The sequence below is a fragment of the Schistocerca cancellata genome, chromosome 2 (genome assembly GCF_023864275.1).
Source record: "Schistocerca cancellata isolate TAMUIC-IGC-003103 chromosome 2, iqSchCanc2.1, whole genome shotgun sequence".
Classification (NCBI taxonomy): Eukaryota; Metazoa; Arthropoda; class Insecta; order Orthoptera; family Acrididae; genus Schistocerca; species Schistocerca cancellata.
The window spans coordinates 973,837,530-973,854,832 of record NC_064627.1 but is presented as its reverse complement, the minus strand read 5'-3'; the positions used below and the strand labels follow the sequence as shown (position 1 = coordinate 973,854,832).

General features: G+C 42.5%; 1 protein-coding gene across 1 annotated transcript in view; it reads left to right on the top strand.

The window, feature by feature from the left end:
• Nucleotides 1–17,303, top strand: part of LOC126162947 (nucleolar protein 10) — a 99,398-nt gene that overhangs the window by 7,508 nt on the left and 74,587 nt on the right. The window contains exon 2 of the mRNA XM_049919780.1: nt 10,088–10,133. Coding sequence (XP_049775737.1) covers nt 10,088–10,133 — 46 coding nt within the window. The remainder of the gene's footprint in view (nt 1–10,087; nt 10,134–17,303) is intronic.

Genomic DNA, 17,303 nt, shown 5'->3' with positions numbered 1-17,303 from the left:
TCCAGTTTTCAGCCGCAAAGTCGTGTGTCATACACTTCAGTTGGCGTCGTACCATTCATCCGGACCCAGAACTTTACCTTCATGACGATCCACTCACTGTAGTGGAGACATATCGATTCTTAGGACTGGTTTTTGACACCCGATTGACTTGGCTTCCTCATCTTTGTCAGCTTAAGCAGAAGTGCTGGCAGCACCTCAGTGCCGTCCATTGCCTGAGCAACACCAATTGGGGTGCAGATCGCTCTACGGTACTGCGGCTCTACAGATCCCTTGTCCAATCCCGAATTGACTATGGGAGTGTGGTTTATGGTTCGGCAGCACCCTCAATGTTGAATTTACTTGACCCTGTGCACCACTGCGGGGTTCGACTAGTGACCGGAGCTTTCAGGACAAGTCCGGTGACCAGTGTACTGGTGGAGGCTGGGGTCCCTCCATTGCATATCAGACGTGCACTACTGCTCTCCAGTTACGCAGCACACATTCGTAGTTCTCCTGAGCATCCGAATTACCGCCTCCTTTTCCCACCCATGGCAGTCCATCTCCCTCATCGGTGGCCCAGGACAGGGCTAACAACTGTTGTTCGCATGCGGTCCCTTCTCTCCAAACTGGAGCCCTTCCCTTTACTACCTCTACTTGCAGTCCATTCACATACGCCTCCATGGTGTACGCCTCAGCCACTACTTTGTCTGGAGCTGTCTCGTGGCCTGAAGGACTCCGTTAACCCTGCAGCACTCTGCTGTCACTTCCTCTCGATTCTTGACGTGGTTCGGGGCTCTGAAGTGGTTAACACTGACGGGTCAATGGCTGATGGGCATGTAGGCTTTGCCTACATTCACGGTGGCCATATTGAGCAGCATCCCTTACCCGATGGCTGCAGTGTATTCACTGCAGAGCTGGTGGCCATTTCTCGTGCAGTTCAGTATCTCCATTCATGCCCTGGGGAGTCTTTTCTTTTATGTACTGACTCCTTGAGCAGCCTGAAAACTATCAACCAATGCTGCCCTCTTCATCCTTTGGTAGTGTCCATCCAGGAGTCCATCTCTTCCCTGGAACGGTCCAGTCGTTCAGTGGTATTCGTCTAGACCCCTGGTCATGCCGGAATCCCAGGAAATGAACTTGCTGACTGGCTGGCCAAAGAGGCTACATGGAAACCACTTCTGGAGATGGTCATCCCTGCAACTGACCTGCCTACGTTATTACGCCGCAAGGTTTTTCAGCTTTGGGAGACGGAATGGCAAAATATCAGTACACACAACAAACTAAGAGCCATTAAGGGGACCATGAATGTGTGGAAGTCCTCGATGAGGGCCTCTCGCAGGGACTCTGTGGTTCTCTGCTGGCTCCGCATTGGCCATGCCTGGGCGACCCATGGCTACCACCTGCGCCGTGAAGACACGCCTCAGTGTCGGTGCGGCGCCAGGTTGACAGTGGCCCGTATTTTTCTGCTCTGTCCTTCTTTGGCTGCCCTGCTACTTCACCTTCGGTTGCCAGACTCGTTATCATTGATTTTAGCAGACAACACCTCATCGGCTGATTTGGTTTTACATTTCATCCGTGAGGGTGGGTTTTATCATTCGATCTGAGTTTTAGCGCATGTCCTTTGACCCTCTGTGTCCTCCACCCTAGTGCTTTTAGGGTGGAGGTTTTAATGTGTTGCAGGGTGGCTAGCTTTTCCTTTTTATTTTTGTGGTCGGCCAGCCACTGTAATCTGCTTCCTTATTTTACTCTCTTGCAACAATTTCTTGCATCTCTCTTTGTTATTTTCTTGTCCTCTTTTTGTTCGTTTTAGTGTTCGTTGCCTTTCCTTCATTCTAGTCGTCTTTCGTTTCTTTCCGTTTTGTGTTATATGTCTCGTCTGTTTTATTCTCACTCTTGTGGCATTGTTTTATTAGGAACAAGGGAAGGATGACCTCATAGTTTGCTCCCCTTCCCCCTCTTTTAAGCCAGCCAACCAACCAACCAACCATCAGCAGTACTCACCTAAATGGGATTGCAGGTTGGAAGAGCACCTCTTCCCCCTCGCTATAACATATTTAATGTCCCCCCCCCCCCCCCCCAAAAAAAAAAAAAATAAAAATAAAAAAAAAAATAAAAAGAAAAAAACCACAGTATTAGTACACGCCCCAGTGTCATAATCCTTAAACTGTATGCCGTGGTTAATGACTAAGTGTGCTCATAACTCCTCTTCTCCAAACCCTTGGTAAAACGAAAAGGTAATTGACACCACAGTAGTAACCTCCTCATTGTATTCCTAGCCACCACAATTTCCCTCTTACTATGACTGTGCGAAACCTTCAAAACACATTTGGCATGCCGACACCCTGAAATAACAGCCTCCTGAACCCACAAACCAATCTGTGAATCGCCTCTCCCATATTACTTTTTACCAAACTGGGACTCACTAGTTCCAGCTACAACCGATGGACCACTGAACTTCCCTCTTTACTTAACATACTCTGAACACACCTCACTACAAAAAGAAAATTGATTTAACACAGTTTTCACACACACTCCAATCTCTCACACACAAAAACTTAAAGAAGACCTGTAACAAAAATAGTAAGTACACAACAAAATCTCCCTCATGGTCAATGCAGATTCTCCCTTGTGGTCAACGTAGATTTCTCGCATCAACTACCATGCCAAATCGTTCACCAGATGTTATTGTGATAACACCTCTACTTATATAGGTAATTCGTCCAGTACACTATACTATGATCAAGTTCATACACTGCCCACAAGCTAGACACCTAACACACTCCGCTATCAACCCAAAAAGCTTAAAAAACTTGGTGGTCAACAACATGTCTTTACTCAAAGGTGCACTTAAAGTATAATTTGTAAATATATCAGTCATATCCATCCCTAGAAAAAAAAACACAAAAAATATTAAAATTCATTCCACACAACAACAGACACAAAACTGAAACTTCCTGGCAGATTAAAACTGTGTGCCGGACCGAGACTCGAACTCGGGACCTTTGCCTTTTGCGGGCATGTGCTCTACCATCTGAGCTACCCAAGCATGACTCACGACCTGTTCTCATAGCTGCAATTCTGACAGTACCTCGTCTCCTACCTTCCAAAGCTGTGAGGACAGGTCGTGAGTTGTTCTTGGGTAGCTCAGATGGTAGAGCACATGCCCACGAAAGGAAAAAGTCCCGAGCTGAAGTCTCCGTTCGGCACACAGTTTTAATCTGCCAGGAAGTTTCAAATCAGTGCACATTCCACTGCAGAGTGAAAATCTCGTTCTGGAAATGTCCCCCAGGCTGTGACTAAGCATGTCTCTGCAGTATCCTTTCTTCCTGGAGTGCTAGTTCTGCAAGGTTCGCAGAAGAGCTTCAGTGAAGTTCGGAAGGTAGGAGACAAAGTACTGGCAGAATTGAACCTATGAGGATGAGTCATGAGTTGTGCTTGGGTATCTCAGATGGTAGAGCACATGCCCGCGAAATGTGAAGGTCCTGAGGTCAAGTGTCGGTCTGGCACACAGTTTTAATCTGCCAGGAAGTTTCATATCAGCGCACAGTCCACTGCAGAGCGGAAATCTCATTCTGGAGACACAAAACAAACCGTACCTTACAAAAATACCAAACACACAAAAAAAAAAAATAACAAGGTGGAAAGATAGTGCTGGAAAGATAGCACATACTTTCAAATCCACATTAACCCTCTGGCTACCAAGACTCAGATGAACCTAAGACCATACATTACACAAACAACTTCACAGGACAACATCGACTACCAGAGCACAGCTACAACATGATATCTTTGGAACCAACACCGTGCCTTAGTGACATCACTCACCACAACACAATTACATCACAGACCAAATCAGCCATGTGGAATTAGACGCTTCCAATTACCCGAATTGCAGACAGGTACAATGAAATGGACAGCTACAATATTAAGCTTTCAGACAAAGTCCTTCTTCCAAAGTAGTAGTAGTAGTAGTAGTAGTAGTAGTAGTAGTGTAGTAGAAGAAGAAGAAGAAGAAGGGAAAAAAAACCTCAGACTTTTTCACAAGCGTGTCTCTCACGTGTATGAGCACTGTTTCTGGATGTTGGGGCCAGACTTCAGGAGGAGGACTTTGTCTGGAAGCTTAATATTTAACAGGCATAATCCATTATTGAATTTCGCATATATTTTAAAATTCAGGAGTAAATAAGAAAATGTATTTTATTTGTTTTCCCCAAAAAAATTCCTACCCCAAGATATAGGCCTCCAAAGATGACACTGCAAACACCATTTTGAAGAAGCTAATTTCGGAAAAAATTTTAAGACACTGTATCTCTCTAACAGTTCTAGATACTTTGTTAGAGTTTTTTATTTGAAAGATAATTGCTTTATGAGTACAATGGTATCCTCCATTTGGAAATATCTGTCAAAATTCTTTTACTGTTGCCTTTTGAACTTTTTTATAATTTACAGATATTTTTTTTTTTTTTTTTCAAAATTTAATCCAGTGAAGTTAGACTTTTTTCTGTTTATTAGTACCATGTAGCCTAGTACTATATTATCTGTAAAAGAGGGCAGGCTTTATTTTTAAATTTTTGATTGTTCATTGCAGGTTTCTGTATTGTATTTCTTCAGTGCTAATTTGTTTACTTAAGGGGGCCTTTAAGAAATCTGAGACCATCCAGTGAGTTCTGTGTTTGCGTGATGAATTTGCCAGTTGACACAGTTGCAGTGTATTTTGTGAAAAGGACTGTTTGAAATATCTTCTGGCTGGGGCCACAGGAGAGTGAAGTGTGTTGACTGCATATCCATAAAAAAGTGATATATAAGGCAAACAAAAAAACAGACTTTATTGAGGTTGGGAATAAGTGTTCTCATTTGAAGACGGTTTCGAAGTGAAGATGTTTCCAGTGAGGACTTTTTGTGTTCTAAATGTTTTGACAGAATAACAACAATGATAATATCTGAACAAGGTGAAGCCTCCCATGGTGCAGATGATGCAGATTTTTCATCAATGGAGGAAGAATTAAATACCCAGAATCAGCCAGTTGCAGAGATAAGTGTTAGTCCTGTTAAGAAACTGTGGTCAGTGAAGTCGAGTCATAAGATCTATGAATCAAGGAAGTGCAGAGAAATTTCTAAAGCTATGGATGAATACACTACAGCAAAACTGACCACACACTTCAAAGTAGAAATTCCATCTTCAGAAAAAAATGAACCAAAGCACTCTTGCACCTCTTGACAGGAATTTTTCACAAATATCAATTCAGCTGTTGAATATTGTGCACCCCACAGTGAAAAGGTACAAGGTTTAACTATTATTCCAGAGACATTTTCAAAGAAAGCAATTTTGAACCATGTTACAGCAGTATCAAAGTACATGGTACACAAATCAAGAAATGTGAGGCCTGTAAAAGGAGTCTTTGGAAAACCAGATCCCTATTATGATCATCCTGTAGAAGCAGCTCAAGTTCAAATAGTGCAGTCATTTTATCTGGAAGATGACTAGGACCGTTCTCGCCAGAGTGCCAACAAAAAAAGACTCTATAACTGTAACAGTTGAAGGTGAAAAAGTTGTGAAAGTGAAGAGGTACATCAGTTGCAGTATTAAACAAACTTTCGCAATTTATAAGAGCAATTATACTACTTCACATATTGGAAGATGAAAATGTTATGCACTGCGACCTAAGTGGGTAGTTCCACACCCACATAGAGATGTCTGTTTTTGTGTGTACTGCTTGAAATTTGAACTTTGTGTGGTAACTTTGAGGAACTTACGGGGGGTGTGACATATGACACCTTTGTTTGGCATGTGAAGCCATTAGTAGTGTATAACATAAAGTGAGAGACTTGTTTGTTTCAAGAATGTGGTGACTGCCCTGGAAAGGGGGTGGGAAAAAAAGGGGGGGGCTATAGATTGGCATTTTTGGGAAAAAAATTTCATAAATTAAATAAAAATTCAGAAGGCTATAGTAAAAGAACTTTGACAGATAAGTCCAAATGGAGGATTTCCTTCTAATCATAAAGCAATTATCTTTAAAATAAAAAACTCTAACAAAATATCTACAACTGTTCCAGAGATACAGCATTTAAAAAAAAAATTCCAAAAATTCGCATCTTCAAAATGGTATGTGCAGTGTCAGCTTTGGAGGGCTGTGTCTCAGAGCAGAAATTTTTTTGGAGAAAACAAAAAAAAATACATGTTCCTTACTTAGTCCTTCATTTTAACATAAGCTAAATTCAATAACATCTGAGACTATGAAGGTAAGAGTTTTTCCTAGCCTGCCTGAATTGATATGGACTATGTCAGCAGTATTTTTCATTGTGCCTGCCTGCGACTCAACTCCTCCTCTGTGAGATGAGTAGCAATGTATCCTTTCCATATTGTTCGTATTACATCTTGGAATTTCCATTGTTAGACACGTAACTCTGTATGTTACTAAATATCACAGAGAAAAGACAGGGTGATTATTTAGTTTTTATAAAGCACATACCACACGTGTTGTGCCATTGAAAGGAATCCTTATATGGCATATAAAACTTTTTTTCTAATACTCCATCTTATTTATGTTAGGATTTTACTCTGAAATGCCAAAGAAACTAGTATAGGGATGCGTATTCAAATACAGAGATATGTAAGCAGGCAGAATACGGCACTGCGGTCGCCAGTGCCTATATAATACAGCAAGTGTCTGGTGCAGTTGTTAGATTTGTTACTGCTGCTACAATGGCAGGTTATCAAGATTTAAGTGAGTTTGAATGTAGTGTTACAGTCAGTGCACAAGCGATGGGGCACAGCATCTCTGAGGTAGCGATGAAATGGATTTTCCCGTATGTTCCTTTCACGAGTGTACCATGAATATTAGGAATCTGATAAAACATCAAATCTCAGACACCGCTGGAGACACTCTGCTGCAGCCGGAGAAAGATCCTTTAAGAATGGGACCAATGACGAGTGAAGAGAATTGATCAGCATGACAGAAGTGCAACCCTTCCACATATTGCTGCAGATTTCAGTGATGAGCCATCAACAAGGGTCAGTGTGCAAACCATTCAATGAAACATCATCAGTATGGGCTTTCGGAGCTGAAGGGCTACTCTTGTACTCTTGATGACTGCACAATATAAAACTTTACACCTCGCCTGGTCCTCTGAGCATTGACATTGCACTGTTGATGACTGTAAACATGTTGCCTGGCCAGACGAGTCTCGTTTCAAATTGTATCGAGAGGATGGATGTGTAGGGATATGGAAACACCTCATGAATCCATGAACACTGTATGTCAGCAGAAGACTGTTCAAGCTGGTGGAGACACTATAATGGTGTGGAGCGTGTGCAGTTGAAGTGATATGGGACCTCTGATACGTCTAGATACAAATATGACGGGTGACACGTACGTAAGCATCCTGTCCATGTCCATTGTGCATTACAACAGAGTTGAGCAATTTCAGCAGGACAATGTGACACCCCATACATCCAAAATTGTCACAGAGTGACTTGAAGAACACTCTTCTGAGTTTAAACACTTCTGGTGGCCACCAAACTCCCCAGACATGAACATTATTCTGGGATGCCTTGCAACGTGCTGTTCAGAAGAGATCTCCATCCCCTCGTACTCATACAGATTTATGAACAGCCCTGCAGGATTCATGATGTCAGTTCCCTCCAGCACTACTTCAGACATTAGTTGAGTCCATTCCATGTCGTGTTGCGGCACATTTGCATGATTGCGGGTGCCCTACACTGTATTAGGCAGGTTTACCAGTTCTTTGGCTCATCAGTGTATGAAGGCAGTTGCCTAGAGGCTCCACAGGTTCCTTTACTGTTCTTTCACATCTTAATCAGTTTTCTTCAGTAACATCATCTGCAGTCTTAGTATGCTCTTTCGATTCCTGAAAGCCTCAGAACTATTGTCCATTGAGATTGATTTTTGCTTCTTTTTATGTGGACCACTTTGATTATCTTTTTTGAGGCTGGCCTGGAGAATGTTTATTGGCTATGATTGTTACAGTCTGCAGTGTTGATATTGTGCAATGATTTTATGCTTTATTGGCATCTTGTGAATGCTGTATTTGAACAATGGGCTGTGGCCCACAAGTACAATAATTCTTCATAGATACACTCAATCTGTAAAGAATTGGGTGTACTGATAGCAGCCTCACAGTTTGAAGGAGAAATGACATATGCTCTTTTTCACTCAAGGAGAGGAGTGAAGTATACAGTAATAAGAATCATGGATCATCAACCCAGTGATGTGTGGAACACAGTCACTGCACCAACCACAAGTCTTGTACTCCACGTCATACAAGGTCGTTCCTTGCAAGAAAAGTTGAAGACCAACCAATCACAAACTGCTCACTAGTTGATATCAGCTGTAACACTGTTGCTGTGTTTCCCTTTTGTGGACTGCAGAACTTAAGGGACACAGAACAGCAATTTTTTAGTAATATAGGAAAACATTTATAAAATGTAAGGAATGTAGTGGTTGCTTTCAGTTGGGGGCTCTCTTATTAGTAGCTTATTTATTTTTATGTATTCAATTGAACCTCTGTATCAGTGAAATAAGATCATAAAACAAATTGTAGCAATCTAGAATTAATTAAAAGGCCGAGAAAAATAAAATAATTTTGTTTTAACCTTAAAATAACAGTGAAAGCAAATCAATACGCACTGAGGTGGCAAAAATCGTGGGATACCTCCTAATATTGTGTCGGACCTCCACTTGCTTGGCATAGCACAGCAAGTCGTAAACTCAAAGTGGGTGGATACAACAAGTTGTTGTAAGTCCCCTGCAGAAATATTGAGCCATGCTGCCTCTACAGCCATCAGTAATTGCAAAAGTGTTGCCGGTGCAGGATTTTGTGCACAAACTGACATTTCAGTTATGTCCCGTAAATGTTCATTGGGATTCATATTGGGTGATCTAGGTGGCCAAATCATGCGCTCAAATTGTCAAACCAGTAGTGAACAATTGTGGCCCGGAGACATCGCTCATTGTCATTCATAAAAATTCCATCGTTGTTAGTGAACAGGAAGTCCATGAATGGTTGCAAATGGTCTCCAAGTAGCCAAACACAACCATTTCCAGTCAGTGATCAGTTCAGTTGGAGCAGAGGAGCCAGTCCATTCCATGTAAACACTGACTACACCATTCTGGAGCCACCACTAGCTTACACAGTGCCATGTTGACAACTTGGGTCTTTGCCTTCATGGGGTCTGAGTCACACTTGAACCGTACTGTCAGCTTGTACCAGTTGAAATCAGGACTTGTCTGACCAGGCCACAGTTTTGAAGTTGTCTAGGGTCAAACCAATATGGTCACGATCCCAAGAGAGGCATTGCTGGCAATGTTATGCTGTTAGCAAAGGCACTCATGTCAGTTGTCTGCTGCCACACCCCATTAATACCAAATTTCACCACAGTGTCCTAACAGATATGTTCATCGTATGTCTCACATTGATTTCTGTGGTTATTTCACACTGTTGCTTGTCTATTATCAGTAAAAACTCTACAGAAATGCTGCTGCTATCAATTGTTAAGTGAAGGCCGTCAGTCACTGCATGGTCTGTGGTGAGTGGTAATGCCTCAAATTTGTATTCTCAGCACACTTTTGACACTTCAGATCTCGGAATATTAATTTCCCTAATGATTTCCGAAATAGAATGTTCCATGTGTCTAGCTCCATCCACAAATCTGCATTCAGAGTCTGTTAATTCCCATTGTGTGGTCATAATCACATCAGAAACCTTTTCACTGAGTATAAATGACAGCTCCAACAATGCACTGCCCTTTTATACCGTGTTTACGCAATACAATTGCCATCTGTATATGTGCATATTTCTATTACACGACTTTTGTCGCCTCGATGTATATACTTAACTTGTTCAAATCAGTTTTACTGTATCATATCATTGCAATTAATACTGTAACAAAAATTACAGAAATCATTTATGGTGTGTATGAAGAGTTCTTGCAGCCGGAAGCTGTCTGTCTGTGTGTGTGTGTGTGTGTGTGTGTGTGTGTGTGTGTGTGTGTGAGAGAGAGAGAGAGAGAGAGAGAGAGAGAGAGAGAGAGAGTAAGCAAGCAAGCAAGCCACATATATTACCAGTTCCAATTTTTTCCCCCTTACAGTGGCTGTCAGAGAGAAAAAGGAGAGCTCTTCAGAAGAAGCATGTTGGTAAGTCTACTAATGTCCTTATATAAGAATATAGTTTTTGCTCTAAGTTCTGTCACATCTCCTGAAATTCCATCCAACATTCAACAAACCAGAACCTAAACAAACCCAAAATATTGTCAACTTATGCACCAAAAACCTCAGTCCTACAGAAATTTCAACCCTATCCAGAGACCTCACTTTCAGTCCCACACTCCAACTTGGCCTCACCATCTTCCTTCCCAAGAACAAAAGCTTCTCAGTGTGACACAGACCAGCCATCTTCAACCTCAAGGCAGACCATGATTTAATAATTCTCCCTGCAAGCAAAAGCTACACCAATGTGTGATGAATCACTGCACTTACCTTACAGGAGACATCTGCCAACTGTCTCCACCTACAAGCCCTGTCATAGTGATCCATCCCCAAAATCCAGCATACCGGTAAGTGCCAATCCCCACTCAAACCCTTAGGCCCATACCTGAATCTTTCTCCTCATTCCATCTCCATCCCAGTGACCCCACCACCACCCCATCCTCCTACACACACACACACACACACACACACACACACACACACACACACAAACCTTCTTCATGCTTCCCAAAATCCACAAACCCAACAATCCTGGGCACCCAGTTATAGCTATTTACTATGTTCCAACTGGAAGAAATATGATCCAATCCTCGGCATGGCAATGGCCAACCATGTGACACCCTTCTAAGACAATCTGTTTATTGGCCATCTGAAGGAAACCTTCCTAGCCTTCCAGAAACCCAAACTATGTCTTTGATGGGTCCATCCATATTTCTGTCCTGATCAAGCCCACTAACCGTCAACAGTACCTGCATTTTTACAGCTGTCATTCCTTCCACATCAAAAAATTACTGCCATATAGTTGGACAACCTGTGGATGGCGCATCCACAGTGACAAATTTCCCATGCCCAGTATGCAGAAGGTCTCACTAAGACCTTCATGGACGGGCACAATCTCCCAAACATAGTCCGCAGGTGGATTTTTTGCACAACATTCTCATGTGCCCTTAACCTTCCCACCACCCCCAAAAACCAGCTACAAAGGAGCAATCCCTTGTCACTCAGCATCATCCCAGCCTCACAATTTAATTTTGCGCCTCATCAGGGCTTTGAGCTTTCAGTTAGCCATGACCGTGCCCTGAAATGTGAACCATCCTACCCACAATCTTTTCCCACCCTTCCTAATGACATTCTGCCACCCACCCAGTTTACGCGATATCTTGGTCCATCCCTACGCCGTGCCTACTTCCCACTCCTTGTCACATGGGTCATATCATTGTGGAAGGACCTGGGTGCAAGATGCAAGACATGTCTGATTCACCCACCCAGCTCATCCTACTCCAATCTCATTACAGGCTTATCATATCCATTTGGTGGTAGAGCAGCCAGTGAAAGCAGCCATGTCATATATAACCTTTGCTGCCATGTCTGCACAACATTTATATGGGCAAGAACACCAGCTGCCCACCTGAATCAATTGCCACCACCAAGCTTTGGCCAAGAGCAGAATTGACTACACAGTGATGGAACACACTGCTGAACGCAACATCCTTAATTTCAATGACTGCTTCACAACCTGTGCCATCTGTATTCCCTCCCCCTGCTACAGCTTTTCTTAACAACACAGTCTTCATTCTGGGAATCCTAAAGAACTGCAGTCATGGCATTATGTATTCAGCCAACACGATAGTTGTACAGTTGTGAGACAGTGCCTCTACTAATAGTCTAAATAATTTATGAATAAAGGTAACAACTTGCTGAGTAGTATGGACAGATAGTTGTTGGCAGGCACATAGACAAGACTGAAAACATTGCTAGCTTTTGGACAATAACTTTTTTTGGGCTGAAGTGATACCCCCCTGCACACACACACACACACACACACACACACACACACACACCTGGACAAGTGTAACAGTTCCAGTAGAGGTGTACAAATTCCCCTTGCAGCCTGCTTGCCCCTAGCTTCTCTGCAACCATTCATGCAGGTCAGCCTGCCTCGACGTACACACAAGAGTGCGCGTGTACTGAGGCATAGTGGGAAATGCAGCCGACTTGGGCTCCTGCAAGCCCGGGCTACCTGGGTTCCCGCAGGCCTGCCAAGCTTCACGGGACCCACTCAGCTTGCTGTGCCTGACAACAGGTTTTGCTGTCAAGCTACCGTGACCAGAGTAGCCAGGTAGTTAGCCCGCAGTTCATTTATCGCAACGGTGGGGGCAGCACAATGAATAGGTCAAATTTTAGTGAGATTAAAAAAAATTGACATCTGGCAAATACATGCTGGTAACGAAACAGAGCACAAGTGCCGCATGGGAAATGTTTTAGTGTGTTTATGAGGCCGCTTCAAATAAATCGGTAGGTGTGTCTCAATGCAAACTATGTAAAAAGCTCTTACGTACTTATTCGGGTACCTCGAGTATGTTACGACATGTGTGCAAATTTGACAAGCAGTTCCCTCACTCCGTAAATATCTTGAAAGATTACAAAGATTTAGTGGCCGAAAAGTGCATCGAAATGTGTGCTAAGGACCTGAGACCATTTAGCAGTATAGAGGGAGAAGGATTTCATGGTAACCCGCAAACGATGTCAAAATCTTTTGTAAGGTACTCTATTCCATGCACTGTCCAAAATATTATGTAGACAGTGATGTTCCTCTTGATGGTCAAGTGTGCAAAATTTCTTCAAGATCGGAATAAAACTGTAGATTGGTGTAGAAGTGTGTAAGTAAAGTACCCTCCACCATGCACCATTCAGAATTTTAAGCAGACAGCGCCCTTCATCCTGCTTTGAATATCAAGTGTGCCAAATTTCATCAAGCTCGGAATAAAAATGTACAATTTGTCGAATTCCGTTAGGTGAAGTAACCTCTGCCATGCACCCTACGAAATTTTATGTAGACTGTGACCTTCCTCTTGATTTCAAGGTATAGTGTGCAAAATTTCATCAAGATTGTATGCAATACAAACACACGGACACAATGAAAACGCGGTTTCAGTTTTTTCTCAAATTTTCCAATTTTTCAGTCGATTTTCCAAAAAATTTATTTCATAAAAACCTTGTCCTGAGAATTACGAACACAGCAAAAAAAAAAAATTTGCTGAATTGGTCCAGCCGTTCTCCAGTTTTACGCTTATCAACGCATTTGGCAATTCATTTTTATTTATATATGTAATATGGGCAGGCAAGCAAGTTTCCCGCAGCCTGCCCGGGTTGGGTTCTGCTTGGCTTGGCTGGGAGTGAAGCAGCCTGCCCGTTCTGTTGACAACATGCGGCGGCCTGCCCACCAGGCCACCGGGCAAGCATGGGTGGGTTAAAAGCGGAACATGTACACCACTGAGTTCCAGCAGTGTTGGGAGAGCAGTCCTGCAGCTTGACTGGGGTGCACGGTTCTGTTGAGTAAAGTGAGTGAGAGAAAAAAAGGAGATGGGGAATGGGGAAGAGGTTTGGAAAATAGTGGCAGTTAGTTATGAAGGACACAGGACGTGTACAGAATAGGAATGCAAGAGGATGGTACAGCATGTGCACAGGATAAGAATGCAACAAGGGCAACAGCACCAGTGAATTTGTGCAATGCAGGATAACATGACAAAGCAGAGGAAGGAGGTACTACGGGGAAAAGAAGATGAGTGCAGGATGGGTGTAGTTAGGATCTAGGTCCAGGGTGGATTTGAGCGTAGGCAGGAGGCTCGCGGGGATTGTGGAAAGAGGAATGTGTTGTAAATACAACAGCTTTCTACATAATTTAGATAAGCTGAATTTGGGGAATGATGCAGATGGCACAGGTAATGAAGCAGCCATTGAAATCGACCATGTTGTCCCATCAGCTTGTTTTACCACTAGGTGGTCAGCTCCATTCATGGTCACCATATGACAGCAGCCATTGATTCATGTTGATGGCCATACCCACATCAAATACTGTGCAGAAATTACAGCAGAGCTGGGTAAAAGTCCAGAATAGGGCCAGTGGTGTACTTACATGTTACATGCAGGAAAGTTGTCAGCACTTGCGTGATGTGTGTTGGGAACAAAAGAAGATGTGTCAGCTGTTTGTGTTACGCAGCCAGTTAGAGAGCAGCAGGCAGACGACTTGTTTTGAAGTAATACAGTCAGAAGATTATAAATTTAATTGCTTCTTATTTGAGTCACGGCTATTTAAACTGTGCTAGTATAACATGCCAAGGACAGCATCACAACCCATGACATAATGGAAAAAGCAGTGAAACATTTCTCTCCTCTGTGTTGCTACACAGTCGATCTGTGTGAGCGGACACAGCCGATCTGTGCGAGCACACTGAGTAAGTGGATCATTGTAGTCTAATTAAATTGTGGGAGGGGTACAGGCAACACTATTATGAGTAAAAATTGATCCACTAACATTCACCATAATTTAGTTGAAGAATGTGGATCAGCTTCCTCAGTGTGCACATGCAGATTGATTGCGTAGCCAGTTTACCACCACAATTGATAGATTTTCGTGTGTCTGCAATTAATGCAAGAGACAAGCAGCAATGGAAGACAGCATTTGTTGTTATAATCACAAAATGTTACTCCCAAAACTCACTAATACACCGAAAAACAGCAAATAAAACAATGGATTAAATTTCATTGATAGAAATACATTACCTCTCTTCTTGGCTTTCATTGCTTATGTCAAAAAAATCATCCCACAGGCTACGCGAAACTGATGTGTTGCCAACCTATGAGCAGTAGATAAGAACTGCCGCGACTGCTCTTTAACCTGATCTAGACTTTAGTCTAAAGCTGGTATATGATGTGACTGCTGTCACTGGCGATCCAGCAAGTGATGGGATTAAATAAACCTGTGACATTACTGAAGTATCCCCCTGCGGGTTCGGTAGTTAGAATAGGCCCAAGATATTCCTGCCTGTCATAAACTTTTGGAAACGTTCGCTCGCTGTGTTTTTTAGAGTTTTCTGTGCATTGAAGTCATTTAGTAAATTTCGTGCTTTAGTTTTCAGCTGACGTTTCTTATTGTTTCTAGTGAAATATGTCAGTAAAATTTTCATTCAGTGTTTTAACTTCATTTAGTGTTCCAGTGGCCATTTGAACTTTTGGTTTTAGCTAATAATTTTGTGAAGTTTTGTTGGTACTGGTATTAGCTATGGTGTAGTAGTATTAGTACAAGTAGATGCTTTCTTAGTAGACAGAGAATTTCGAGACCGGTATTGTTAGTTCTATAAATAGTTCTACTGGTGTAACTGAACTTAGGTAACGTAAACACATAGTTTTTTTTCAGTAATTGTAAAATTGTACCATGAGTGAACAGTGTAGGCTCTGTTGTAGGTTTGTGAGTAGTGGCTTACAGTGTGAGATTTGTACAAAATATTTTCATTGAGGGGAATGCAGTGGGCATTCCAGCAAGATCCTCTCTTGGGAATGCAGAATCTGTAGTAGAAATAAGTTGATAGAGGAGCAGGAGTGTAAGATCTGTGCCCTTCATGTGCAGTTACCACGTGCAAAGGAGGAACTAGATTGGTTGAGGAGGGTGAAGGGTGGTGGGGAATGGGAACTGGCAGTTGGCAAGAAGGCAGCTGGGACGAGGAGGTATTCAGACAATTATACTTTGTGAATATGCAATAGATTTGACCAACTGTTAGAGTTGAGTGGAGAGGAGCCTCTTGTAGCTGTAGATGTAGGGAACATGCAGCAGTCCTCAGCAGTTAGGAGACCTAGGTCAGTTGCAAAGTCTAACAGAAAGTAGCAGCTTCTGCTACTAGGTAGTTCACACGGTAAAGGTGTGGGCCAGCAGTTGCAGAAAGTGTTGTGGAGTGAGTACCCGGCCACCGCCATTGTGAAGCCTAGTGCAGGATTGGCTCAAGTGACTGACAGCATAGGGGAGTTATGTAGGAATTTTATGAAGGAGGATCAGGTAGTGATAGTGGGTGGAGCGGGGAACAGTCTTGATAGGGATGGGGAATATGATGTAGGTGGTGACCTGGTAAAGATAGCTACTCAAACTGGAGGCACTAATGTACATTTCGTGCAACTGTTTCAGCGTCATGATCAGCCTCATCTTAATATGGCTGTTGGGTGTGTTAATATGGGACTGGAGGGAGGTGCTGATAGCAGATGGCACGGATCATATTTTAGTGGTGCCAGTTGGGTCTGTCAGTAGGTCGGGTTTTACTAGGCATGGCCTGCACCTCAATAGTTATGGGAAGGGGAGGCAGGCAAAGTTTATAGGTAACAGTGTAGTGGGTGGTGGTGGGATCACTCATGGAAAATTCCTGTAGTAGGTGGTGTTAGAGCTGCCCCTTTTTTAGATTGAAGTTAGCTGATAAGTATACCTGCTTAAAGCAACCCCTCTAACTAAGGGCTCACCTTCAGAGGATGTCATGTTTCCAAGTAGAGAAGGAATTAACAAATCAAAATGTATGAGGTATTAGAGATTACATTAGTGAACTGCTTATAGATGTTGCCTCGGAATTTTTGGTATATCGGAGCACCACTTAAATAATTTGACAATTCAGAGGCTTCCTTTGCCAAGATAACAGACTACCTGGCTGTTTTTCAAGAGCTCCTTGCGGGGTAGAGGAGTGTCTATGTACTTAAAAAGACAGTATCCCATTTTGAATCCATGGGCGTATCATGGTGGTGTACTGAACAGATATTTGAATGTTGTGCAGGGGCAGTTGAATTTAGTGGAACTAAACTTCTAATTGTTGTTGTTTATAGGTTCCCTAGCTCTGACTTCAGAGCATTTTTACTCAAGCTAGAGAGGGTTCTTGATTCACTTTGTAGGAAGTACCAGAAATTAGTTATATGTGGTGACTTCAATATAAATTTTGTATATGATGGTGCAAGAAAAAGGATGTTAGTAGAGCTCCTAAATTCATATGATATGTTGCGGACTGTGTTTTTACCAACTAGATTGCAGGGGAACAGTAGCACAGCCATAGACAATATGCCCCAGGCATCAGTGTTGGGGCCACTCCTCTTCCTTATTTATATAAATGATATGCCCTCTAGTATTACAGGTAACTCTAAAATATTTCTGTTTGCTGATGACACTAGCTTGGTAGTAAAGAATGTTGTGTGGAACATTGGCCTGGTTTCAAATAGTGCAGTTCATGACCTAAGTTCGTGGCTTGTTGAAAATAAACTAACACTTAATCACAGTAACACTCAGTTTTAATT